Source organism: Microplitis mediator, chromosome 2, assembly GCF_029852145.1.
Source record: "Microplitis mediator isolate UGA2020A chromosome 2, iyMicMedi2.1, whole genome shotgun sequence".
NCBI classification, from domain to species: domain Eukaryota; kingdom Metazoa; phylum Arthropoda; class Insecta; order Hymenoptera; family Braconidae; genus Microplitis; species Microplitis mediator.
In genome coordinates this window covers 22,146,874-22,174,262 of record NC_079970.1, presented here as the reverse complement: position 1 = coordinate 22,174,262, position 27,389 = coordinate 22,146,874, and the positions used below count along the sequence as shown (strand labels likewise).

Genomic DNA, 27,389 nt, shown 5'->3' with positions numbered 1-27,389 from the left:
ATTTCAATTAATAATAATATAATTTTCTCCCCCCGGGCGAAAAGCGTCAACTTTTCTCTCGCTGTGCAAAACGAAGTTTCCGCTTTCCGCCTCCGTCGAGGAGAAAAATAGCATTGACACCTTGGGCAGTAAATAAATAAAGCCTCAGATCTCATGTAATTGTTGGCCAAGACATTTCTTACTTTACTGCCCGAGGTGTAAAATATACTATTATTTAAAGCCGTAAGATGGATCGTGGCGTCTGAAGGTTCACCTAAAGTTTACAAGTCCAATGATATTCTTGCTTGTAAACTTTGCTACTTGAAATTGGTTATTTATCAGTTTTTAGTCAGTAATCTATCGGTCATTTATCAGTCATCTCGATGGAAAGTCTATAGAAAATTAATAGAAAATCTATAGAAAATCTGTAGAAAGTGTCTGGAAAGTGTATGGAAATTTTAAGTATTCCGATGAAACTAGACCTAAATTTTCTACGCTTGCGGAACATATTCGGACACAATCGACCAGATACCTGTCAAAAACCTGTCAAAAACACTAATTTCACATAATAAAAGCATTTGAAGCAGATTCAAATAAAATCCAGATCACTCCGAAATTACTCCCCTAAAAAGACACTCTCTGTTTACTCCGTATGCGGAGTGATTTTTTTTTACCCCAGAACTCAGACTGAATTCGAATTTAAATAAAATCCGTGATTACTCTCGATGTTTTACATCCCAATTCATCCTTTAATTAAATACACGCATGTAATCGTTCATCGACGAACAGAAAAAAAGTTTTCACATAACATACTCATCGACCCTCGTAACCTTCATCACTCAGCGCAATTACATCAGCCAATAATCTAATAATAAAAAATTGATAGAAACATTTTTGGCGCCAAAATAATTAAATCATGTAAAAAAAACATTTTATTACTATGAAAATAATAAATTAATTATTTAGACACTTGAAAAAATTTTAACAGTTCAAAAAAATATTCAAAAAATTAAATATCTTAGTACATAATTATGTAAGTTAGCAGTTATTAAGAGTTCCAATTATGAAATGAATAAATTCTAGTAAAGTATATTTATGAAAGGACGAATTGAATCAATAGTAGTATTTAATGCAGTTGAAACAAGCTCGCGAATCGTGATGCAAATTTCTAAGTTTGTAAAAAAAAAATCATAATAACAATAAAGAAAAATGAATAAATACCGAATGAGAAATTCCATTAAAACTCTTGATGGAATGACGTCGGTGGAGAAACTCTGCGATACATTACATGAATATCCATGGTTGTAGTTTGTAGACGAGACTCTAGACACTTGTACTCTTATTTCTTTGTCTGTCTACTGTGTACTGTACATTGTACCGGTGTACATGTACTAATAGTGTACTCGCCATGATGATGTAAAGTACAATGCTCGAGTGACAAGAGAACACGCGATGAAACTGTCGGAAGTTAAATGCAGTAAAAGGACTATAATAACGGATATTAGGTTTACGATAGAACTCTTTTTTAAATCCGCGGTAGATTTTTTTTTTTATCTTATTATAATTTTATTTTATTTTAAAAAGAAGCTTATGGCTTATGACAATTTATTCTATATCGAAAAATATATTATGACAGTCATTAAAATTTTTTTTTTTCATATTGAATTAAAAAAATGTCCTTGACATTTAATAATGTTACTTAGAAATTCTTTACTGAAAGCTGGATAAAAAATGATTATTAAAAAAAAAAAAAAAAAAAAAGTGAAAGCCCTGAGGAAAAGTTGGTATCGATTTAGAAGAAAGTGAGGATTCACCCTCAAAATGCGAGTCCTTTCTCTCTTGAGAAACTAAAACATCACGGAAAAGAGAGTCGCAAAATAGTTTTACGTGATTTTTATGTGCGATAACTTATCTATAGTATTTTGAAAAAAAAAATTTATACCGAAAATGAAGGGAAATAAAAATATAAAATGAAGCAGTTATCTGGATTTACCACTGGATTAAATGAAAAAAAAAATTATTAGGTCAGGAGTTTTATTTGAAAATAAAAAAAAAGGGATATATGTTTTTGAAGGTCAGCGGATTTATTTCCACTTAAAAAAGCTCGATAGGATTTACTGTCATCAATATTATATTGGACCCACGTGACCTGATGTCCATCTTTGATAACTTTGTCCTTAGTCGGCTTCTGTGTCCACCACAATGAGAACACGGGGATAGAAACGAGGATGCGGGCTAGAAGTTTGATTACGGGAAATTGCGGACAATCACCCGCGTGGAAGAAATATCGTAGGATCTCTAAAAAAAGGTCAAAGAATAGGAAATAAAAAAAAAGTACTCGAGGGATGAAAAGAAATGGGTGAATAGATGTAAAGAAATTTATTTCGAGTGTGCTGGACTTCGGTGGTGAATTTTATCAGGACTCAAACTCGGAAAATAACTGAGAGGATAAAAAGGATGTGGTGATGGCGACGCAACTGATCGATGCAACAGCGCCATTGCGAACATGTTGGGAGAAGAGAGTTAGAGAGAGAAGGAGATTGAGAACTGCGAAAATGGCGGGCCTTCGTGTACTAACCCTTATGCGTACCTTGATCTGTAATTTCATTTTTTTAAATATTCTTAATTAGTTAATTACCTATTTTTACATAAAAATTCATTAAATCTTTAGGACAATGATTTTTTAAAATTTTCAACTCTTAAAAATTTTAATTTTTCAAATTAAATCTTACGGAAAAAATTACCAGCCTCTATTTGGATTTTAAATTTAATTTTAAAAAATTTCTCTAGCGATTTAAAATTTTCTTTACCGCGAAATTGAAAAATTTTTTTTTCTTCGAGATACTGAGAGAGTTATTACATATGAAGATATAGAAAGAAAATTACAGAAGATATTGCGAAAAGAATTTTTAAACGGAAAAAAAATTTCTGACACATCACCTGCGCCCTTATTTCTTTTAATATTTAAAAGATATCTTAGGAAATAAAAAAAAAAAATGGGAAATGATAAATTCTATGGTTTGAGAATATCACGTACTACCCCTGGTACGTGCGTCGATCCTGGATACACGAGGAATAAGGGGTGGAAATAGAGGGAGAGAGAAAGCAGCCTGTGAGAGTGGGAATGTCCTCCCACCCTGTTTATACTCCTCTGACTGCTGGTAGTCATCCCTCTCTCGAGACATTCGCGCACGTCCTCTTGAACGTTCTCGCGATTTTGCCCTTTCAGTTCCAGCAGTTCTCGCCCGGAGACCAACCGGCTTTCTCCTTATCGTATACGTATTTTTATATACATATACACACATACATGTTACCCGGTTAGAACGTGCATTTAAACACCACGAGGACGAAAAATCCTCGTGTCCTCGTTCCCTTGAACTTTGTCACTTGTACGGTGAAAAAATATATATTCAAATACTCATAAGTGCTAACGGATCGTTATCCTTTGGCCTTTTTCTCAACACACTGCTGAGGATATTAGTTTTTTTATTTTTCTCCATACATATTTTATTTTCTCAAATTATTTTTCTTTTCTATTACAAAATATTCGGAAAACTGAATCCTTTTTATTTTCCGAAACTTTTCTTCTTCATTGCCTTCATATTGAAAAATCCTGTACAATATCTTTGAAAAATTCTTCTAATATTTGCAATAGGTGAAATTTTTCGCATAAATTTTATTGAATAAAAATTTATTTTATTAATTTTCCAACTGGAATTCTGTTCAATTAAATAATGGATTAACTTTTTTACTGATAAATATTTACATCAAATTTTTGTCACATTTTAACTGGAACTTGAAATTAAATTTTATTTGAAAATGTAAATTTATAATACTGTAAAAAATTTGGGAAGTGAACGCGGAGCGGATGACTGCTTATTTATTTGATCCCCTCGGAGTGAAATTTACTCCGTATGGGAATTTATTTTAACATTAAAATTCCAAATCGGAGTGAATTCAGATTTAAATAAAATTCGTAATCACTCCGACTCCGAATTGACTCCCGATTTTTTACAGTGTTTTGATCAATAGCAACATTTCTTATAAACTTTAAAAAGTAATTATAAAGTTGCCAAGTAATCTCTTCAATCTCAATCTAAAACACACTAAGAAAATTTCAGAAACCACTCGGGAAACTGAACCAAAGATTTAAAAAATTAAATAACAATAATCAGCATTAACTTGTAATAAAGCTTTCTCATACCGCGAAAGTGATATTCATACACTTCTCTCAAGTATGTACTCCCGCTTATATATACATATATAATTCTATAATCCTGTACATGATACTGAAACAGAAAAGGCTGTGAACAATGGCACCAACATTCCATAATAAATTCCATTCCAACCCAGTTCCTATCATTCTTTCAGTCTCCTTTTAGTTATCCCCGTTCCTGGGAACAAAACGCTCCGGAGTTAACGATCACCGTCATTAAATTCTCATCGTAAAACCCTATCGTTTAGCATTTGACCTCCACTAAGCAACTTTTATTTATCCTAATTTTTTTTTTTCCAAAATTTCATGCCGTACACTGTAATCAAAATTGTTTGAATTTTCAAAAATTGTATATAACTCAATAAACACATACATTTGTGCTTGAAATTTCATTACTAATTTCATATAGAATTTAAAATACACGTTTTTGAATTTTCAAATTAACACTTTGGATTTTCAAATACTTTTTTTTAAATTTTAAAATAAGTGTTATGAAATTTCAAATAGAATTTTTAAAATTCAATATATGTTTTAGAATTTTCAATACTTGCTTTGAAAATTTTAAAATCAAGTATAAATTTTAAGTACGTTTATTAAAATTCATATTTTTTTTCTAAATTTTGAATACCAGCTTGATTATTAAATTACGTATATTAAATTTAAAGCTTTTTTCATTGAAAATACAATTCAAATATCTGCACGAAAAAAAATTTTTGTAACCACAAGGTAAGATAACTTACGGTAACAAATTTCTGCCTTAAAATACGGATAACGAAACATTCGTTATGATTACAATATTTTTGTAACACTAGAAAATTGTTTGTTGCGCCTAGCAATGGTTTGTAACTGTCTAAACTGTTATGTTACAGTAAAAAAAGTGATTTGTTAAAATAACAAAGTAAATTTATAACACTGACAAAATCTTGTACTCACTAGCTAAGATTACTTGGGGTAACAAAATAGCAGCTTTGATTGCCTTCATGTGTTTTCATAACGAATCGAGTTCTTAATTACGACACGATTTCATTTGTTATTATAACAAATTGATTTGTTACCGTAAGCTAATCATGTTTGTCACTATAAAAAATTTTTCGTTATTCTGTCTTTTGTAAAGAGGACGAAACTCTTTTTTCCCGTGTAGTTATGAAAATTCAATTCCTTTTGTATTGTAATTTTCAAATTATTTTTAACAGTGTACATTACTATTACTATTATTTTATTCTCATAATAATAAATCATATGTAATTCAACCCACATACACACACACATGTATACACACAACACAGCTTTAAATTCGCGTGATTCCTTCAGTTAAACCCCATCATCAAATCTTGCAGTACTTGAGTATTAAAAAAAAAATAATAATAATTCGCGTGTTTTTATAAATAAAAGTTTTATTAAAGCACACGATAACTGCATAGCAGTTCTGCATTTAAATAAATAAAAATAAAAGCCACTGTTCCAATAGACAGATGGATTTTGACAGGCATCCAAAAGCTTATCCATCAATTCACAAACTAAATCCATCAGTAAAGTTAACAGACAAACTTAGCAAATGTTAAGTCAGATCAATGATAGAAATTTTACTCCATTTTATTTTATTCCATTAATCCATCAACTTATCCATTAACCCATTCCCCGCACCGGGGATTTACATCTTTATTCTCATCCTTATCCTCAACCCACAAGTTATCTTTTAAAACAATCACATTAGCAGAGTCTTGAAAAAAATTTAACGTACCAGCAATTCCACCAATTAATCGCATTATCGATATTAAAATTTGTCAGCAATAAAAATATAAGACTTTTTTTTTTACATTCAGACAAAAGCTTTTAACACAAAATGTATCAGATATTATTTTTCTGTCTGGCTTACAGCCAAAAACCAAAGGCTCTATGTCCATCTTTTCATTAAAATTACCTTGAGGTGAATTTGAATTTGTGCGCGTAAATAAACAGGATAATTAACATAAACTATTGGTTATAAATTAAATACCAATTTGAAAAACTCTAGTGCAGACTACTGAGGATTGTTTATCAATAATTTCCTTGAGAATAAGGCGTTGATTGAACAACTTTATAAGTGAATTCAAGTGTTAGAGAAGTTTTGGATTTAATGCAAATTAGGCCGTCACGCTTTTCAATCGCGCCGTCGATAGAAGATCAATCGAACGTGCACAATTAATTTGGTATCGTTACAGCTGAGCGCGGAATTAATTAAACACTGACACACTGACAGAGTTTTAAATATAAAACCAAAAGTATAATAACAGTTAACGTATAAACGAGTGTTAAAATGATTACGCTTGAATTCGAAGGTAAAAAGTGCAGAGCGATTGCGATTATTGATGGCGGTGGTAGTGCTGGCGGGGGATTCGGTTTAGCGATTAATTGCAGGAAATAAAAAATATAAAAAAAAGGTATTAAATAAATAATAAGAGAGAGACAGAAAGAGAAAAAGAGGGTAATTGTTGAATTGGATTGGGGATTGTGGATCGCAACCGGGTCCCTGAGAAGGGCCATGGGGGATGAGACAGAATGTTCTCTGAGCTGTGCAGGGAGACTCTCCGGAAGGCCGCTGTCTGCTACAGTACTGGTCGCACAGGAAGTCCCACCTCATCGCCACCAACGTCACCGCCGCCCTCACCAGCTAAAAAAGCAAAAACTATTGCCAACATTGAATTGGCAAATGTCAACAGTACCAACGACCAAGTCGGAGAGTCATCTGTCAACCTGTCAAAATCATCACAGCAGCAGTATGTGCAACAAGGAAGTAATCCATCCTCGGTTACGGACACGAGGGAAATCGCTAACAAGAAATCAAACCTCGAATATGTGGAGTAGGTTTTTTTCATGATGATTTTCTTTTTAAAATGAATTTTATTTAATTAGATCTTTTTTTTTTTGTCCAAAATCTAATTAATGAATTGATTTGAAAAAGAAAATCGGAATTTTATTTTAGAAAACGAGCTGCGATGCCCACGGACTTTAGCAGAAAATCGCGACGCGATAGACGCCGGTACTATAATTCGTACCCGGACGAGATCCGCGAGTGTAGATCAGTTTCCTGCGATCGAGACCAAACATATTATTACCAAAATCAAAACATTAACAATGAATACCAACGTCGAGAGTACGTCAGATACCGCAGGGACTCATCGGGCTCGTCGACCGATCAAGATGATTCCTCGACGTCGGGAGATGAAGGTAAAAGATTAACTAAATCATCTGAAGATAGTCGATTGAGTTGTAAAATTTATTTTTACAATAAATTAATCTGCAGACGAGCTTACAAAAGAAAAATAAATGAAGAAGAAATGATGTCGATAAAAATTATTCAACTTCCTCTCATAGAAAATCATTTTTCATCTTTTTATATAAACCTTTTATTCAATAAAAATGCCAGTGAGTAAGTAGGATATGTAGGACAATTGAAAAAAAATAAAGATAAAAATTGTAGGCATCTATAGAATTTACTAACCTACTTTTTTCGATCACTTGAAATAACTTATAAAAGACTCTGAGGCGTCGATCGGATCGTTTTCGTTGAAGGAAAAATAAAATGTCTATTTTTCCAAATGTTTCGAGTCAGCGACAATAAATTCTGTGTCGTAAATCTCGCGTTAGAAAGTAGTAATACAGTACACATATATTTATATACATGCGAATAAAAGATATCACGAAAGATATCTCTCACTTGAGACAAGAGATGATAAAAAGTCATAGATATATATGAAGCTGAAGCTAAAGGGCATGAGAAAATTTCGCCAAAGGTGTCTAGTAAACACAAATCGCTGACTTGGTTTAATTCGACATTTACGAGAGCTCTCAAGTACCTTTTATGAGTTATTGTTAAAATCATTGCCAAAACCGCGCCCTTTAATATTTTTTATTGTTTTTTATAAACCGAGTTTATAAAAGAGTTTATTTATAAAATAATTTTATGGTAATCCCAGAAGAATGTCTGACTAAAGTCTGAGCTTTTCCCTTTTAGAATTAAACTGGAATATCTGCTATTGTTTGGAGCTGATAATTTAAATTTTTAATAAAGTCAATAATCCATATGATATCCCGGGGATTTAAGTTACCACTTTCCTTAATTAATCCCTCGTGAATAAAACCCGAAGTTTATTTAAATAACAATTTAACTTGAAACTCTTTGAGTTACTGGAATTATTTTAATTAAATAGAATAACTTTTTACTAAGAATAAATCTAATTATTATTTTTCTAATAAATATATTCGTGCGACATTTTATTGACAAACAATAATATTCGATAAAATATTTCTTGCGCTGTAAAAAATTTACGGGGTGAACGCGGAGTAAACCCGAGTCAAGAAACAAATTCGGATTCAAGTCTCAAAGTTCTCTATGAGGTTTTTGAGAATCAATTTAGAATTTTAAGACTGACAACAGGGTAGAAAGTTATCCTAGTGTAGTCCTCAAAGTAGTAGTTACGACCCATTTTACTACTTTGAGGACTTAACTAGAATGGCATAATCTGGATTAGAGCCTCAAAATACTCAAAACATACAGGAATAATTTTATCCCCATTTGAACCTCAAAAGTCTCATTCGACGTTTTCTCTCCCCTCCCTTTTCTATCTAAAATTTTTAAAAGTCCGAATATAACTTTTCATTCGTTGAAGATTTTGAGGCCTTAGTTATAATTTAAAATCGATAAATTATTCGCATTTAGACCTCATAGTTCTCATTTAGGATTTTGAGTGCTAAAGTAGAGTCACTTTATGGGCGGCAAATAAAACATCAAAGGAATCGAGGCTTTTGAAGACTAAACTACATTTGTTTTTTGACTCGGGAATATAGAACAAATGGCTGTATGTTTATTTAATCCTCTTGGAGTGAAATTTCCTCCGTAAGGGAGTTTATTTCAACTCTGAATTGGAGTAAATGCGGATTTAAATAAAATCCAGGTCACTCCGAAATCACTCTGCTGATAAAACAATCTCTCAATTTACTCCGTATTCAGAGTAATTTTTTTTTAACTCCGGAATTCCGAGTGAAGGAGTAAATTCGAAGTGAAATAAAATCCGTAATTACTCGGAATTCACTCCCAATTTCGTAAAGTGTAAGAGTATTGACTGAAAAGTCTTAAACAGTATTAAGTAATTTAGAAAGGGACTTGAGTTGTCAGTGATTAAATTCCACTTGTCTAAGATAGGAGCCGCCATTGTGACACGACCCGACGACAAGATCTATCAGTTAGAATTATAAGAAACAGTGTAAGGGTACACTCAAGACTTAAATGTTTTTACTTCAACTATATTAGAGTAGTCGAGGATAGTTAATGAAAACTTCCTTTATCATTAAGCCAAACTTTATCAGACTTAATAAAGTTTGTTGAGAAATTAAATGAGAATGAGTAAAGCGACCCTCGTTCAAACAGGTAATTAAGATATTTTTTTTAAAAGTCTAAATTGACGTTACTGATAATGAGTGCCTAGGTTCGACCTGAATCCAAAACCATCAAACTGGTCGGTACGATGCGCGGTTTCAAGCACCCAATAGAGTTAAAGGGTTTTATGGAGAACGTGCGAGGGTTGTATGCAGATAGTGAAAGGGTTACAAAGAGAGTGGTTGGCAAATATGAGGGAACATTCGCTATTATATTGTATATAGGGAATTACTATAGATAGTAAAACTATATATAATAGTGTAGTTCACTAAAAGCAGAGTAGAGTAGAGCAGAGACACAAAACCTGGGTGATAGTATAGAAGCGAAAGCAAATCTAATTTGCTCTTCTTCGTCATATAGAAACCCTTGAAGAAATCTTCTTTCTCTTCTTCTTCTTCTTCCTCTTCTTCTTCTTCTTCTTCTTCATTTTATTACTCTCGTTCTTGATTCTTGTACTCAATATTAAGTATCATATACCTTTTTATCAAATATTTTTCATGTTTCAATTTATATTAAATCAAATTTTTATTTTCTAAATTACGTGTCCTCAATTTTTTTTAAATCCGAGTATAGAAAAAAAATGGCGGGAAAATTTGATTTTTAAATCATTTAAAAAACTTGAAATTTATTTTATTTAAATCTTTAAAAGTCAGTTCTGAGTAAAATTTCAAAACTCATTTTAATAAATTTCATATAAATTTCAATGATTTTATAAAATTTATTTCAAAAATATAACTTTTGAGTATCTGGTTTAAACAACTCAGTTAAAATTATTTTTAATAATTCGGAAATAGTAATATTCTTTAGAGTACCACCGGATTGTTCAACGTCTTTTATTTAATTCAGTAGACCATCGCATTATTCAAATGCAAAATTTAAAATAAAATGAGTATTGAGAAAAAGAAGCTTAGAAAAGCCTTCAATTCACTCTAAATGTCAATCGGACTTTCCACTGGTGAAGCAGAAAAGCTTGTGATCAAGTACATATTAAGTTGACTTGAGAATAAATCAACCGTGACTTTAAATTTAACTAAACTTCAGAAACAATAATAAAGAAAAAACTCGGAATTTCATTAAAACATTTTTTTTACTAATAAAAAATTAATAAAATAAATTTTACTAGACTTAAACATCTCTTTATTGCTGGTACTGCTAAAATTTATTATTCTTCAAGTGATCTTTGAAAGTATTTTTTGCCTCAAGGAAATTTGTCTCGCTATTGTGGCAAGTGAATTTTCTTCTTATTCTCACGAGCATTTTGAATCGATTATATTACAGAACAGAATAACCCCGAGGCGACTATTGGATTCCGGATTGTAGAGAATATTATTCTTTAAATTTTTATTGTATTTCTAGACAAATAAATTCGAACATGACTACAATACACAAAAGTGTTAAAGCATATGCATGGAAACGTACTGATAATTCAGATCGTTAACTCAAAGTCGGATCAAGCTTATCGGATTTATAAAGATTAAGTCTTTAACAATGAAAAAGAGACAATAAGTTTCACTCCATTGTTCACATTATTGTATTGTGTTTTTAATTCCTTTTTGCCCGCTTTTTTTAAATATTTATTTTTAAAAATGACAGTCCATTAGTACGGAGAAAAAAATGGTTAATTTTCTCTTATTACATAGTAATTTTTTTCATATTTATATAAAAAAATTACGATAATTTTAGTCTGGAGTGACTAAGTAGCGGGTGTCTGTTTATTTATTAAATCCCTGGAGTAAAATTCACTTCGAAGAGTTTATTTCAATTTTTAAAGTCCAGTTTGGAGTGAAATTCCTTTCAAAGGGAAATTTATTCCAATTTTAAAACTTTGAATTGAAGTAAATGCGGTTTTAAATCAAATCAGTATCACTCCGGCGAAACTCCTTATTTACTCCGTAATCGGAGTGATTTTTTTACTCCGGAACTCCGAGTGACGAAGTCAATTCGGATTAGACTAAAATCCGTAATCACTCCAAATTTACTCCCGTTTTTTCGTGTAAATTCAGAGTGTATACGGAGCGGATGTCTGTTTATTTATTTAATCACCTTGAAGTAAAATTCACTCTGAAGGGAACTTTATTTTTTAATTTCGAATCAGAGAGAACGCGGATTGAACTAAAATTCAGACCACTCCGGTGAAAAAACTCCTTATTTACTCCGTAATCGAAGTGATTTTTTTTTACTCCAGAACTCCGAGTGACGAAGTCAATTCGGATTCAGATAAAATTCGTAATCACGCCGAATTCACTCCCGATTTTTTACAGTGTAAGCAATATTTTGTCTCACTTTTACTTTAAAGTAAATTTTTTCCCTTAGTAAAGTAAAGTATCCGAAAGTACTTAAAATCAGATCGTCTGCCGGAAATTATATTATAAAACCAAAAAAAAAGTTATATTGAAAGGCAAACTTTCCTTGTCAATTAAATTATGTAAATATTAGTTTTATAAAAATAATTTGAAAAAAAAGTGAAAAATCGATTAAAATTTCCAGTTAGATGAACTTTTCATGGAATATAGTTAATAACAAGCTACTGAGTGTAATTCCATCAGTGTCTTGTTGATAACTAGTAAACATTCCTGAACGTAGAAGGTGAACGTGAAAGCTGGTGGATTATCATATAACGCGATTGCGTCATCAATTTACATTTACGTTCAAACGTGCTCCTGTCTATCTATTCCATTCCTCTTCTGTTTTCCCATTGCATTTCACTATATTTATACATAATACTACTTTAGATGCACATTTGTTTGCGCTCGTGATACTTTAAACATACGGATAACTACTTCACAATCAAGCTTACTCGTTAATTACAATATTACTTATGTTTTATTATTTATTCATTATTTACTTCATATAATTTTACGTATGCAAAAATTTATTTAAGTAAATAAATATACATATATAAAATTTTTATTAAAAAAGTTTTCATTGAAATGAAAATATAAAAAATTAATGTCTACTGCAAGGAGAAGTTTAACAAGAAGATGAAGTATAGAAACAAAGTTTTACGATGAATTAAAAAAAAATTTTGAATGTTATTACGGATGTCATATCACGAGTCTGTGGGATTTGGTGCACAAGTGAATAGTTGGTTATATCGGTTTTGTGTGCCATGTACCCCAGAACTCACCCCAAGGGATACTGAATTCTAGGATACCTCTAGTGAATTTGTGGTGTCGCATGAGTTATGACGCAATAGAATTTCATTACTTGTCTCTCACTCTCTCTCTCTCACTTAAACTATAATATAATCTGTTGGTCTACCAGCTATCCCTCAATGTCCACTTCAAAGCTTTGTTTTGCCCTAAAACAGACCGTCGAGTAAATGTAAATCCCTACAGAAAATTTTGGATACTCGGTATTACATACAAAAGATCTTGAAACAATTATTATTCTACTGTACGAAATTTGCGAAGTGAACGCGGGTTAAGTCCAGGAATGTGGAGCGAATCTGTGTATTTATTTAAACCTCTTGGAGTAAATTCACACCGAAGGGGCATTCATTTCAATATTGAAACTCCGTTTTGTAGTGAAATCTATTCCAAAGGGGGTTTATTTTAATACTAAAACTTTGAATCGGAGCAAATGCGGATTGAAATAAAATCTGATTTACACTGAAATCACTCCAGTGAAAAAACTCTATTTACTCCGTAATCAGATAAATAAATAAATAAAAATTTCGAAATTTATTGTGATAATTATAGAATAGAATATAAAATAAATATAAAAAGATCAATAACTTTTGATGGCCGGGCTTATGCTATTAGTGCATCGGAACTTTATTATATGAAATTTGAGCCTCTATTGATCGACCCATCACAAATTTATCAGCTATCGTTTGTTCATTAATTTGATACTCATATTTTGCCGAATTTTTATCAAAATTAACAATTTTTCTAATCACTTTAATTTCAATATTCTAAAAATCATTCTAATAAATCTCTCCCTCAAAAAAATAGTTTTAAAAATCAAAACCTTCGTTCGTAATTATTGTTTACCGGAAACCGAAGGTTTATAAAAATAATGAGTACTTAAGTTTATTAAAAATTGTGGATATTTTATACCATCTTTTGATCAGGAGTTCATTAATTGGCCACTTTAAAGTACTAAAAAATAAAAAAGTTTACAGAGATTTCTGTCTTAGTCCTTATCCATATTTCAATAAAACGATATCAAATTAATCCAACTTGACATTAAAGTTTAATTTACACTTAATCGAGTATTCAACAAATTTGAATAGATAATTAATGGTAATACTTGTTTGGACGTTAACTAATTCCCCTTTCTGCAAGACGGGGGTTCTTGAGGTTAAACCCGGGCTTCACTAGACTAGACGAGATCGAGTTTGACGTTAACTATTTCTGTTTTCGCAATGTTATAAACTTAGACATATTAAGGGTGCCTTAGATACATATTCAACCAAGTAATATTCATGAAATATATATTTCAAGATTTCAAAAAATTTTTGAAACATTTCGCGCTGCAAACACCACAAGGGCTGTATTTATTCATTTTTAAATATGGAGGTAAAATTGAGTTGATTTAAAATTAAAAAACTGAAAAATTTCTTTTTTTATGTTTTGAAAAAACTCAATACACTGTAAAAAAATCGCAAGTGAATTCGGATTTTATTTATATTTTAATTTACTCCGTCACTCAGAGTTCCGGAACTTGATAAAAAATTACGCCGCATATAAAGTCAATGGGGAGTTTATTTTTCCAGAGGAGTGGTTTCGGAGTGATCTGTATTTTATTTGTCGAAAAAAAATTTTTTATTTTATTTCACTTCTTCTAGATGTTAAATAGAATGATTAAAAAAAAATCTTTTAACACCCTTAAGGCTCCCGAAATAGAGACCAGGAAGTGTAAGGGCGTACAAAAATTCAAAATAAGCTCTCTTAAAATGAATCAGTGAAAAGTATTTCAATCAGTGAATATTCACTGCGAATCAGTCCCAAGTATATCACTGATTCAATTAGTGATATACTAGGGAATATTTGTGCAGTGAATATTCACTGATTGAAATACTTTTCACTGATTCATTTTAAGAAAGAGTGAAATTAAAATTTTTATAAATTTAAATAAAATAACAAATCGCTTGGAAAAAAAATTTTATATGCCTTTATACCTTTACAACATCGTCTTCCGCTAGGATACGCCGTAACGCAATTTTTCAATTTTTATTATTTAATAAAATATTTTCATTTACAATTTCAAATAAAATTGTTAAATATTTTATTGAAGTCTAATAAAAATTTTAATATTCATTCGTTGAATTAATGTTCACAACAGAATATAAAAAAACGAAACTTATTTTCAATGTTTGCTGAAAAGATTAATCAAAATAATTGGAAATATGTTCACTGAAAATTCAAACCCCATTTATGTATATCGAAAAAAAAAATAACAATAACAATAAAAATAAAAACACTCGATTGGATGATTGCCAATGGAGAATAAAATAAAAAATTATTAAAATATATTTAATGCATAATAACGATAATTGTTTGTAATACATTCAGAACTCACAATAGTGCAATTTATTAGACATTTATATTAGTCTATTAATTGAATTTTTATCTTATCAATTAAAATTATCGATATTATTATTTTTAATTAACTTATTAAAACAAATTGAGAATTTACTTGTTTACATTGAACAGCCGTATAATCGCATTATCGCGTGTTCGAACTTCGGTTCTACCTCTTGGGGCAATGCCTGACTATTTACCGAGCAATTTCCCGAACGTGACGAATTGTCGCGATGAATTTGGTCACCAATCGTTAAAATACGAGTTAGGGACCGGCTAGATTTATTTGTAAATAAAAAAAATAAATTTCGTTTGGTCGTTTGAATAAAAAATTTTTATCTCAGAGATTTAAAACAATTTTTAATCTCATTTGAATTTTACGAGCCAGTAAAAATAAAATAATAAACTTTATGACTGCACTCTCTACGTCGACATATTCGTCTGATGTCGATGTCGAGCAGGTTAAATTCTTTTTGGTTTAGTTAAAGCTTTTATCCCGTCATCTGAAATTCCAAAAGTTTTTTTCGTGAAAAACAAAGTTTCAGCACAATTACACAACTCGTCTGTTCTTTAGATGTTTTGTATTCTGTTAAAGTAATGCCACTAACACAAGTAGCAATATAAGCAACGTCACCGTCACTGCTCGTGGAAACGATCTCAAGGATAATGAGACGGAAAACGTGTAGCGATAAAGCTGTTTCCTACCCACCTCCCAAGATTATTAAAAGGTCGAAGCAGAAAAAAAGTTTATAAAAAAATAATAATAATAAATTTTTCGTCATCGTTATGATCCAGCACTCGGTTTTTTAAACATCGTTAATTACTCTGAAACTCGAGTTGAAGGAAAGTTTTCTTTTGCTCTTTAGACCGGGGACAAAAGTGTGTGTACTCAAATGTCAAGCTTTTAAATATTTTTCATCCACTTAATCCACTGCAAGATTTTTTTTCCTCAGAAAATTTTTATTTTAAATATTTCTATTTAATATTCAACAAACACTCTTGCAAACAATCGAGTTTTATTTTTTTTTAAATTGCATGAAAATTAAAAAAAAAACTAAGATAATTATTTCTTAATAAAAGTTCATACAAACTGATTTTTTTTTAATTTTTAAATAAATAATTTGATAAAAAAATTTAATACAAATTTTTAATGTAAAATTAGGTACAGTGTGAAAAATTGGGAGTGAATTCGAATTTTATTCAAATCCGAATTCACTTCGTCACTCGGTTTCGGAGTTTTGACCAAAAATCACTTCACATACGGAGTAAATAGGGAGTTTGTGTTTTCTGCGGAGTGATTTAGGACTAGTTTGGGTTATATTTCAATCCGTATTCACTCCGATCCGAAGTTTTTATATTAAAATAAACTCCCCTTCGGAGTAAATTTCACTCCAAGGGGATTCAGGAAATCTCATTGTCACCCCATCCAAATTACATATAAAATCCATACTCAGGACTTGGTATTGTGAAAAAAAGTTAGAATCGTCTTTAAATAACTTCTAAGGAAATCCCATATTCATCCCACCCAAATTCCATATAAAATCTATAGGGGAGCCTGGGGCCCCTTGAAGCCGTTTTTTTCTTTTTGTGGCTTTTAACCATCAAATTCATTGATTTTCCGTCTATTTCGGAAGAATCAGTCGAAATTTTGCAACAAATCGAAAAAAAAAATTTTTTTTCTAGGGCACGAAGGCTCCCTCCCCCAAAAATATAAGAAACAAATTTTTTACCTAATTTTTGAGGGGGGGGGGGGCCTTCGTGCGCCAGGCTCCCCTACTCATAACAACGCAAAAGCGAAATTAATAATCGTGACTTAATTTAGTAACTTCATCTCAGTATAACTAATATCTTTCGTAGCATATATTATATATATATCGTATTAACTTGCTTCTGTGAAATTACTTACCCTCCAAGGCACCTGTATGGATATGCATGCACAATCTTTGCATCCTTATTCGCTCCAACTCCTCTACTCTCACAGTACAAGCTATATATATCCAAGCTATTCTAGATTAAATGCAAGCATGCGAATACTCTCTCGATAAACCGAACATGTCTAGATGTCTATATGTCTCAAACCTAGCCTTTTACCTCTTACCTCTTCCCTCAGTACTTTTTACATTCATTTTCCCGTCGTACAAATATCGAAACTTACGCTTGGTCTCCAGCTGTACCCTAATATATTTCAGTGACTCGTGATAGCGAACTACTTCAGCTCGATAGATTTTTAATCTCAATTTTACATTTCCTCCAGCGGAAACTTGAGTAGTTCACTGGAAGGTTTTTGAACCCCGAAAAAATATATCATTTAAATTATTCTAACAACCAATCAATTGACAATTTAATTTTATATTAATTAGCTGCCTATTGTCTCATTTAAAATTTATATCAATTAGTCTAATTGCGCACTTATCTAGATCAACATTCCTATTAAACATGACATCAATAATAATAATAATAATAATGATTTATATTATAACAATAGTTCCGTGTTATCACCAAATAATCTGGTCTTAAATTATTAGAATGTCATCGCGATAAATGTCATGTACCAAATCATGTCCTTCATCGCGTGTCGACGTGATCACGATTATGTTAAAGATATTATGGCCCATTTAACTTGCCCAGCATCTCGAGATTCGCCGATCAATGTAGCACCCTATATATATATGTATATACATATATATATTGATCCATCGTGCCTCCATTCTCATCAGAGAAGGTTACGGGCAATTGTCCAGCCAACACTTGCAGCTTTATCGCTTGTTTCGTATTACAATATCCTTGTTCATCACGTGCTCTATACTTTATACTCTCCTTTGCTCTCACATCACCCATACTACAAACCACTGTGACCATATATTCCATCACGTGATTCCACGATAACGATGTCTCGTTAGTGTGGAAAACTAAAATTTTTATTTCAGGAAAAAAATAAAAAAACATTTTTTTTAACTACAGTAATTTTACACCTCGAATTTTTCTGGTGAAAAATTTTTTAAAGCTTCTGATGTCAAATAAATTAAGAGTAATTTTACTAATTAATCTTAAATATTTTTTTACGTAAATTATTAAGCATAAAAAAAGTAACGAAACTGAAATTAATTAAATTTTTTTAAATTTTACAGCCGGAGCCGCTCCTGAGGAATCCAACCAAAGGTCCAGCTCTGCACACCATCGCCACTCTCTCACGAAAGGTAAGTGGAAATATATATTTTTGAAATTAAATTTACACATCGGCATCCGAGGAAACTTGGTTGTTTTTACTTTAGATTAATTACGTAAATTAAAGTCTTCCATTGCAGTTAAATCTGAGTTTAAAATAAAAAATAAAAACATTCATTCATTCATTCATTCATTCATTTACTCATTTCCTTTACTGTTTCACTCAGTAAATGTTTGGGGAATAAACATCATTACTTTTAATTTGAGCTCAAAATCAAGCCAATTTTGTTAGAAAAATCAACCGACTGTTAAAAATATATAAAATGATTTTATTTCTAGAAATAAATCACAGCTTAGTATTTAATTATATAAGATTCAAAAGTTTTATAAAAATAATAAGTATAATGGTACGTGATATGAGTAAAATCAGAGCTTAGATTGCTTACAATTTTTCTCACCTGAAATAATATCCAGTTCAATTTACTCGAGTACTTTTTTTTTTGGTTTCCGTGGCAACTTCAATAGCCCGTTGTTACTATTGACGCCACAAAAACCATTTGAATTGTACGTGCGAGGTCGCTTTTTTTTTTTTTTATAAATTGTATTTCAGAAAACGCTTTTGATAAATAAAATTTACCACGACTTTTGTTGTTAAACTCAATCAAATCTTATCAATACATTTACTTTTTTTCTTTGATTTGAAATTTCCGATTTTCCCTTCGGAAAATTTTTCATAATCTCATTACAAAAGTTTAATTAAAAAAAAAAGTTGTGGATAATTTTCTGTGATATATATTTATGAACTTTTATAAACTTTTACGCAGATATATCTGCGGTAGTTGAAAAAAAGTGATTGGTTTCTCAAGTTTTAAGTACACGGAAAAAAGTGGCCCTTATTTACCAACCACAATATTGTAGTAAAACATTGCGATGAACGGGCACTCCAGTATGTAGTGATGGCTACTACATATATAGTACTAACAACTGAATTTGTAGTAAACATTGATGGCTGTAGTTGGAGTTACTACACGTCTAGTTGAGGTTTTTCCAAGTTGGTGTAGGCGTTTCTTTACTATAAATCGTAGTAACTTCACACGAAAAAAAATTGTGGTCCTTCTAACCGCAATATTGTAGTATCGAGTACTCTAATATGTAGTAAAGAATACTTCATAAATAGTACTGACATTACTACCCACGTAGTTGAGGTTTTTCCTAGTTGTTGTTGGTATTTTTTTACTACAAATCGTAGTAACTTCACACGAAAAAAACTGTGATTCTTCTAACCGCAATATTGTAGTATCGAGTACTCTAATATGTAGTAAAGAATACTACATAAATAGTACTGACATTACTACCCACGTAGTTGAGGTTTTTCCTAGTTGTTGTTGGTATTTCTTTGCTACAAATCGTAGTAACTTCACACGAAAAAAAATTGTGATTCTTCTAACCGCAATATTGTAGTATCGAGTACTCTAATCTGTAGTAAAGAATACTACATAAATAGTACTGACATTACTACCCGCGTAGTTGAGGTTTTTCCAAATTGGTGTTGGTATTTCTTTACTACAAATCGTAGTAACCTCACACGAATAAAAATTGTGGTTCTTCTGACTGCAATATTGTAGTAGCGAGTACTCTAATATGTAGTAAAGAATACTACATAAATAGTACTGACATTACTACCCGCGTAGTTGAGGTTTTTCCAAATTGGTGTTGGTATTTCTTTACTACAAATCGTAGTAACCTCAACTACGTTACCGTTGTAGCAACTACAACTTTTTTCCGTGCAACTACAGCTGTGAGCTGCTGCTGTAGCCACAATTTTTTTTCCACACAGAAAAAAAAGATTTCCTGGCGCAAGAAATATTTTGCACTCCGAAATGAAAACATAAATTTTCTTAGGACTACAAAAAATTATTTTATGCCTCAAGAAAATTTTTGTTTTCAATTTATAGTGTGAAAAATTTCTTGGGACAAGTAAAAATTTTTCGCGCCATGAAATCCTTTTATACAGAGCATGTAATTTCTTTGATAAATATCTAGCTTTTTATTTTCAAGTTTAACTATTTATCAGTTTCAGTAGACTCAATAGATAAAACTTTTAAACCATAAGCTTTAGCAATAGTTGAGATAAACATAGACGATAGTGAAGGATGAAGCCCGCATTGAACAATATCAAACATCGATCTAGTATTTTTCCAAGAGATCAAATAAATATATAACTTTCGACGTGTCCTTATGTTCATAATCTCTTTTATCTGTTTTCAAGTTCACATATGTGTTATTTTTCTCTTTTTATTGTTACGTACACAAAACATAAGTATACAATCTAAAAAAAAAACTGCTCAACTCGTATTTTATTTACAGACAAATGTTTAATTATAATTGAAAAACTTTCTCTTAACGCATCATTAAATAATTTTATGAATTGTATTTTTGACGAATTAAATAAATATTCTTTCTCTTCATTAATTTTCAAGGAAACATATCAATATAAAGAACAACTTTTTATGATCCTTGTTGATACTTTTTTATATATGTGATATATATTGTACTAATAAAAAAGGCCTTGATCTCTATATTTTATTAAGAGATTGTTTTTTTGACGTAAAAGTTAACATTTCATTTAATTTTTATATCTGATTACCAATTACAATTATGTAATTACTATTGTAAGTTGTTTTATTATTAATTACTGCGTCATCAGTTACTTGCGGTACTGTAGTTTCTATACTTAATTTTTTTCGGTACGCAATAATCGTGATAATAATCAAATCAGTCAGAAGTACCATTTTCGGCCACGACTCAATTTTTGGACATTTAATACTTCATTTTAATTAATGAGAGAGTATTAAATAAAATTTCCATTGCAACAGTCTGATAAAAGTGTCTTTGTACACATTTTTTAAATTAATTAAGTCATTGTTTACAGTATGATTTTCTAATCATGATACAACCATTGGAAATTTTACTATGCCACTAATAGAAGTATTTATTTGAGCCAAAGAAGAGTTACTATTAGTTAATAAATGATTTATTTGAAAGCTTAACCAAATAAATATTTATTAATAGTTAATAAATGATTTATTAAATGAGATTTATTTGAGCCAAATAATATATATCTTAATAGTTAATAAATGGCTCATTTGAATGAAAGAAATGAAACATGGAGTTAATTATGCAAGGATATCCCGGGTCAAAAATAAAACTTGATTCAGGTTCGCTTCACCTTATTTTCTTTTTAAGTTATCGATTTGCCGACGATTTTTTGATAAGATCTCAACTTTTTCGACTTAAATTGCATTTTTTTCAATTTTTTGAACTTTTTTCATCTTAGTTTCAACTTGTTTGGATTTTTTGATCTTAGTTTGAACTTATTCGTCTTTACTTCGAGAACGATAGTCATTCGACTTACTTTTTACTTGCTGAATGAAGTCGAAAAAACGTTATTTATTCGTCTTAGTTTCGCCTTAATATATAAAAAATTATTTCACCGTAGTTTTGATTTTTTCGCCTTATAATTTAAGTTGAATAAGTCTCAATCAAGTCAATTTCGATTTGATTTCAACTTTTTCGTCTTAAATCATGACTAAGTAAGCCAGTTAAGTCTAAACCAAGGCGAAAACTCAATGTATTTCATATCTCCGTAAAAAAAAGTCGAGTTTGTCTTATAAAAAAACAGCTCCAAATTTCGACTTAGTAAACTAATTCTCAATCAAGTTTTATTTTTGACACGGGATGACAAATAATTTATAAGACTGTGTACTTTTATTTTTTTAAGAAAATAATACACACAATTTATTTGAATTGAGGATAAAAATTATTATAAAAAATATATAAAAAAATGAAAAATTATAATAAATCTCCATTAACGATCACAGTCATTCCATTTGAGGTTATAAACACACGGAAAAAAAATATTAGTAAATATTACTGAGATTCTCGTCAACAGCGCGCCTAGACTGAATCTCAGTAAATATTCTTGAGTAAAACGTAAAAAATTAATAACAGATGCATTTTTTTGACAAGTGTCTTGTAGTTTTTTAAGGTTTAATTAGTAATTTTAAATAGTCAAGCAGTATATTTTAACGATTAACTATTAATTATGGTAATTTAAAAATTAAAATCATAATTTTACTAACTGAAACGACATTAGCTATTGAACATAACATACATAATTAGAAGTTGAACTACAATTATTGTCAATTATTTTTTTCCGTGCATAAAGCGGCACGGTAGTCAAATATCGCAGCGATGTTCACTCAAATATAAGATTTATTAACTATTGAAAATCTATATTTGAGACAAACAAATGCTTATTTCAGCCAAATAATGCTGAGAAACTGTTTTAAATAAATATATTTATTAATATCAAATAAATACTTCTATCAGTGTGGGCACAGTAATTTTTCCACAATGTTTACTTCAATTTTCGTCAGGTGGCCAACATTGTCCGGCTTTACTATGACACCATAGCATTTCAAACAAGAGTTATTTTTCCGTGTACGTAACAAATTGCGATAAAAAGAAGGTATAGAACTGTACCGAAATCTAAACAAATGTTTAAGTTACTAAAAAAAAAAATGTCAACAAAATAGAAAAATTTGTCTCATATTTTCCGTGTATATCTAAGCATTTATTATCGCTTTGCGCAGCAACACCTCGTTTCATGCCCGAAACTAACAATCACATTATTTTCGCGGTAGTGCACATTACATTTTAAACTGTGTAATGAATTGCTCTGGATTATACTGTATTTATTGCAACATAAGTTTTAATAATTACGGCGCAGGCTGCACCCTTAACACGTAAAAAAAAAATATAATAGCAAACAAAAAAATTGTATGCAATTTAAATATTTTTTTATTTAATTTTTCGTGTGAGAAAACATTACAGAAAAATATGAGAACGAGGATCAAATTTGAAGAAATTGTGAATTATTTCAGCGACGACGAATAGTGGAGATGTAAATATTTATCTACAGCATATACAATTTTATTTATTTTTAAAAAAATAGATAATACTGAATCCCGAAGGGTTTACGAGGAGACGAATAGTTGCCATCGATTTTAATGTTACTACCAGTGAATCTCGAGGGTACAGGAGTGAATTCTATCCTATCTGTAACAAAAGGTAGAGATAAATAAAAAGAATAAAAAAAAATAGGATAACAAAAGTGAAGATGTGGTTTCTGGTCGCTGGTTGCACTACACCACGATTTCAAGTGTTCTCGACGATAGACATTCGATAAACGCCTACATATACTTTGCAATATATATCTCTTGGGTCAGAATCAGATCTCGGTTCGTTTTTATCTCACACTGTTGAGAAAACTAAAAACTCCAAGTGAGAAAATGGATTATTTTGTTTTTATTTATTTTCGGATGGAAAAATTTAATAAATTAAATACAACATTTAAATAAATTTATACTCGGCCTATTCTTTAGCTCAATGTAAATTTATCTCCCTTTCTTGTATCAACATTGTGTATAAAAAAGATTTCGTATTTAAATCACTTCGTTAAAATTCTTTTGGATGGAATATTTTCACCACAACATTAAGCCCCTCAAATAACTTTCCAATTGGGGTAAAGAATTGAAATAACTGCAGACAACTCCGTGGAAAAAAAATTTCAAATATATTTTTATTTAAATAAACAAAAAAATCAATAAATAATTTAATTAATTTTTTTGGCATCGAAAAAAAAAAATAAATAAATATAAAAATACTTCAATTACTTCAATACGTATTCAAATATTTAAAAAATAGTCAAGGCCAGGTAATAATTAATCGTTAAAAATAACATATAGTTGATGAAGTAAAAATTAAAAAAAAAAACGCAATTAAAAAAGTAACGAGAAAAAAAAATTGAAACAAAACCAACACAAAAGTTTTGACTGGAGACATTTTTCTATTGTCTTACTGACCTACTTTTGAAATCCTAATAAGAATAATGAACACGTGGACGAAGAAAGAAAAGAAAAAGAACCCGTGGAAATTTTTAAAAAATAGCGACGACAAATTCATCCTTCACTTTCAGCGAAAAATTTAAAGAAAATAATAAAAAAATAAGGAGTAATTTTTTCTTAGTGCTACTAAAATATGAATAAAAAAATTTTTAACCGAAGAAAGAATATCGTTAGCTGTCTCAGCAAAAACGAAACTGCTGAACTGTCGGACTCGATCACTCGATATTCACAGCAAAATTCAATTTCATGTTTCTGTCTATCTATCGTATATATCGATAGAATTTACACGGGAGAACGCAGGAAATAAAGCTGCTGCTCTCACTCAACTTGGAGCTTTCGTCCTTCTCCATACTTCCAACCACCTCTACGTCCTTCTCTACTTCCGCTTTTATGTACTTGTTGTTATGACTATACCGTGAAAATCGAATTGTCGAACACATTTCAAGTACTCGTAATTGACATTTCGCTGATTAATCACTCCTATCAAAAAATATATACACACATGTATCACTATTCTCAAGTATGAATATATATATTTACATCATCCGCAATAACTTGAATTTATTTTAGTTTTTAATTTAAAAAATTTAATTATTATTCCAATCAACTACTCGTCAAATTCAAAATATTTATTTATTTTTAAATTAAATTAAATATTTATTTTATTTAAAACTTCGTTATAAATTTTTTCTCCGATAATCCCTACGAAAAAATTTATTTTCATCAATTATTCTTAATTAGAACGAAGCTACAATTGCATTTGTACCATAAATTCATTAATTAAATAATCTTTAATTAAAACCATTGGTAATTTAAATTTCATTAACAGCAAAATTAATTACATCTATAGATTTTTAAATCAATAAATATTTTTATTTTATTTTTAAAATTATTTATGGAACATCAAAGAGATCAGGGGATTTAGAACAGGAAATAAAATAAACTGAGGGAACTGAGAATCAGATAGAATTTATCATGCGGTATGAGCTTGATATGAGTGCAACTGCTAATTACACATTGTCATTATTAATGACACATTCAATTACTAAAACTGACGTCTTTTAATTTTCATCCACTAAAGTTGATGTCTATTATAAAATATATAAAACAGTGGGTGGTACAAAAGACGCACACAAAAAGAGAGGTAGTTTTGCTTTTGACAGTTGCAATCAACCAACGGAATTAATTTAACTCAACAAATACATGTGTAATTATTTAAGAGATTTTACACCTGTACAATTACCTAATACTTGATAATATTCGTAAATTAATTTAAAAATTGAATATGAATTAGTTTTATAATTAATTTTTCGTAGAACAAACGATTCATTGGTTTGCTAATATTGGACATGAGGAAGACTCGCTAAGTACATCAGGTAAAATTTGTGACGAATAATTAATTGCAGATATTTCTAATAAAAAACAATAATTGAAATTTTTTAAAACTGAAATTAGCCGACGTTTAATAACTTTTGAATTTTTTTTAAAAACAAAAATTAAAAAAAAAAATATTTTAAAAAATTGCACTTACAGATTTTAAAATTTTCTACATGTGTAATTTTTTTTTTTTTTTTAATTAAACTGTTGCAAAAAATTCAAAAATTGTTAATTGTCTGCTAACAGGATCAAATTTTTTTTGCATGTTGTGTTATTTTTGTTGAAATATTTTTAAAGTAAAAAACAAAGTTAATTAATTTTTAATTATTTAAAAAATGATTAAATAATTTAACGTATGAAATTAATTACCAGTATGTTTGTGTTTGTATTAATAAAAAAAATATAAAAATAAATATAGAGTTGATCCATTGTGGTGTAGATACAGACAGTAAAGAGAAGTTGATCATGTTTAATTTAAAAGTAAAACCACATACTACACGAAACTCACGTACTGAGTGACGTAACTAGCATTCATTGAACAAATGTACGTTGAATAGTCTGTTGAATTTCAGTAGCCTTCGCACTAACAAATATCATTATACAGACTCTTTGTTTTGTGGACTCAAAAGTTTATTCTTTAGGAATTAATTTTTTTTTTTTATTAAATAAATTGATCAATAATCCGAGCAAACAAAATCCTTGATTTCAATGAGTTTGAGTGCAGCAGACATCAGAAAAATTTAAAATTATAAATAAGTAGAGCAAATAATAAAAAAAATAATATTTATGAAAAATGCACTTGATTTCAAATTTTTTAAATGCGCATTTTTTAAAATTTAATTTTATTAATTGTTTACTTTATTTATTAGTAATTTTAAATTTGTCTGATGGCTGCTACGCTCTGATTAAACAACTGAATTCGGTCGAATTAAACAGAATTAAATTTTTAATTCTATTTAATTCAGATAAATTCTGTTAATTCGGTACTTAACTTAAAAATGAATTCTGTCTGATTCGGCAGGAAAACCAGAATTTGTCCAAATTAAAACGAATTTAAATAATTCGATTCGGTTTAATTCTGATTAATTCGAAAATAATTCTAAAATTGCTGGTTCTGAATCCGAATTAAACTGAATTAAAACGAATTTGAAATTTTTAAATCGGTTTTATTCTGTTTAATTCAAATTGAAATTTTCAATTCAGTTGAATTCTGTTTTGCAGAATTCGACAGAATATAACAGAATTAAAATTTTTAATTCGGTTGAATTCAGTTGTTTAATCAGGGCATTCACATTCATTGATTTTACAGAATTAATATTTTTTATAATAAAAAATTTTTACTAACATGCTATGGCTGATTTTGAGTTAACCCTCATAAATATTATTTTTTATGTATATATACTTTTACCTATCGTAATAAATCATATTTCATCAATCATTTATTTTTTATGTCATTTAAATGTATCATCAATCATTAATTTAAAAAAAAAATCGACAGATTCAAAGCGTCGGAGTCTCTACGACGAAGACTCCCTAGATGGTGACCATGAGAATGGCAAGCAAGGTATAAAATAAATAAAAATTATATAAAAAAACAAATTAACATTAAACATATATACAATATAAATTAAAAATTTAACTTTCTCATATTATTTTTAATATTTAGTGCATTTATTCAACTGTCCCTTCACTTAACATATTGTACTATCACTCGTCTTTTCACTAACGTTGTATCTTTC

General features: G+C 29.9%; 1 protein-coding gene across 40 annotated transcripts in view; it reads left to right on the top strand.

Moving 5' to 3' along the window:
* The window catches only part of LOC130664089 (capping protein inhibiting regulator of actin dynamics-like), a 124,617-nt gene that overhangs the window by 77,486 nt on the left and 19,742 nt on the right, over nucleotides 1-27,389 (top strand). For 12 of the 40 annotated variants that reach the window (XM_057463836.1, XM_057463831.1, XM_057463843.1 and 9 more), the window contains 3 exons: nucleotides 18,268-18,336; nucleotides 25,590-25,649; nucleotides 27,149-27,214. In XM_057463836.1, the coding sequence (XP_057319819.1) occupies nucleotides 18,268-18,336; nucleotides 25,590-25,649; nucleotides 27,149-27,214 (195 nt within the window). Of the gene's footprint in view, nucleotides 1-6,615; nucleotides 7,036-7,157; nucleotides 7,403-18,267; nucleotides 18,337-25,589; nucleotides 25,650-27,148; nucleotides 27,215-27,389 lie in introns of those variants that run through there. The other 28 variants (XM_057463845.1, XM_057463837.1, XM_057463846.1 and 25 more) reach the window with 11 other exon arrangements.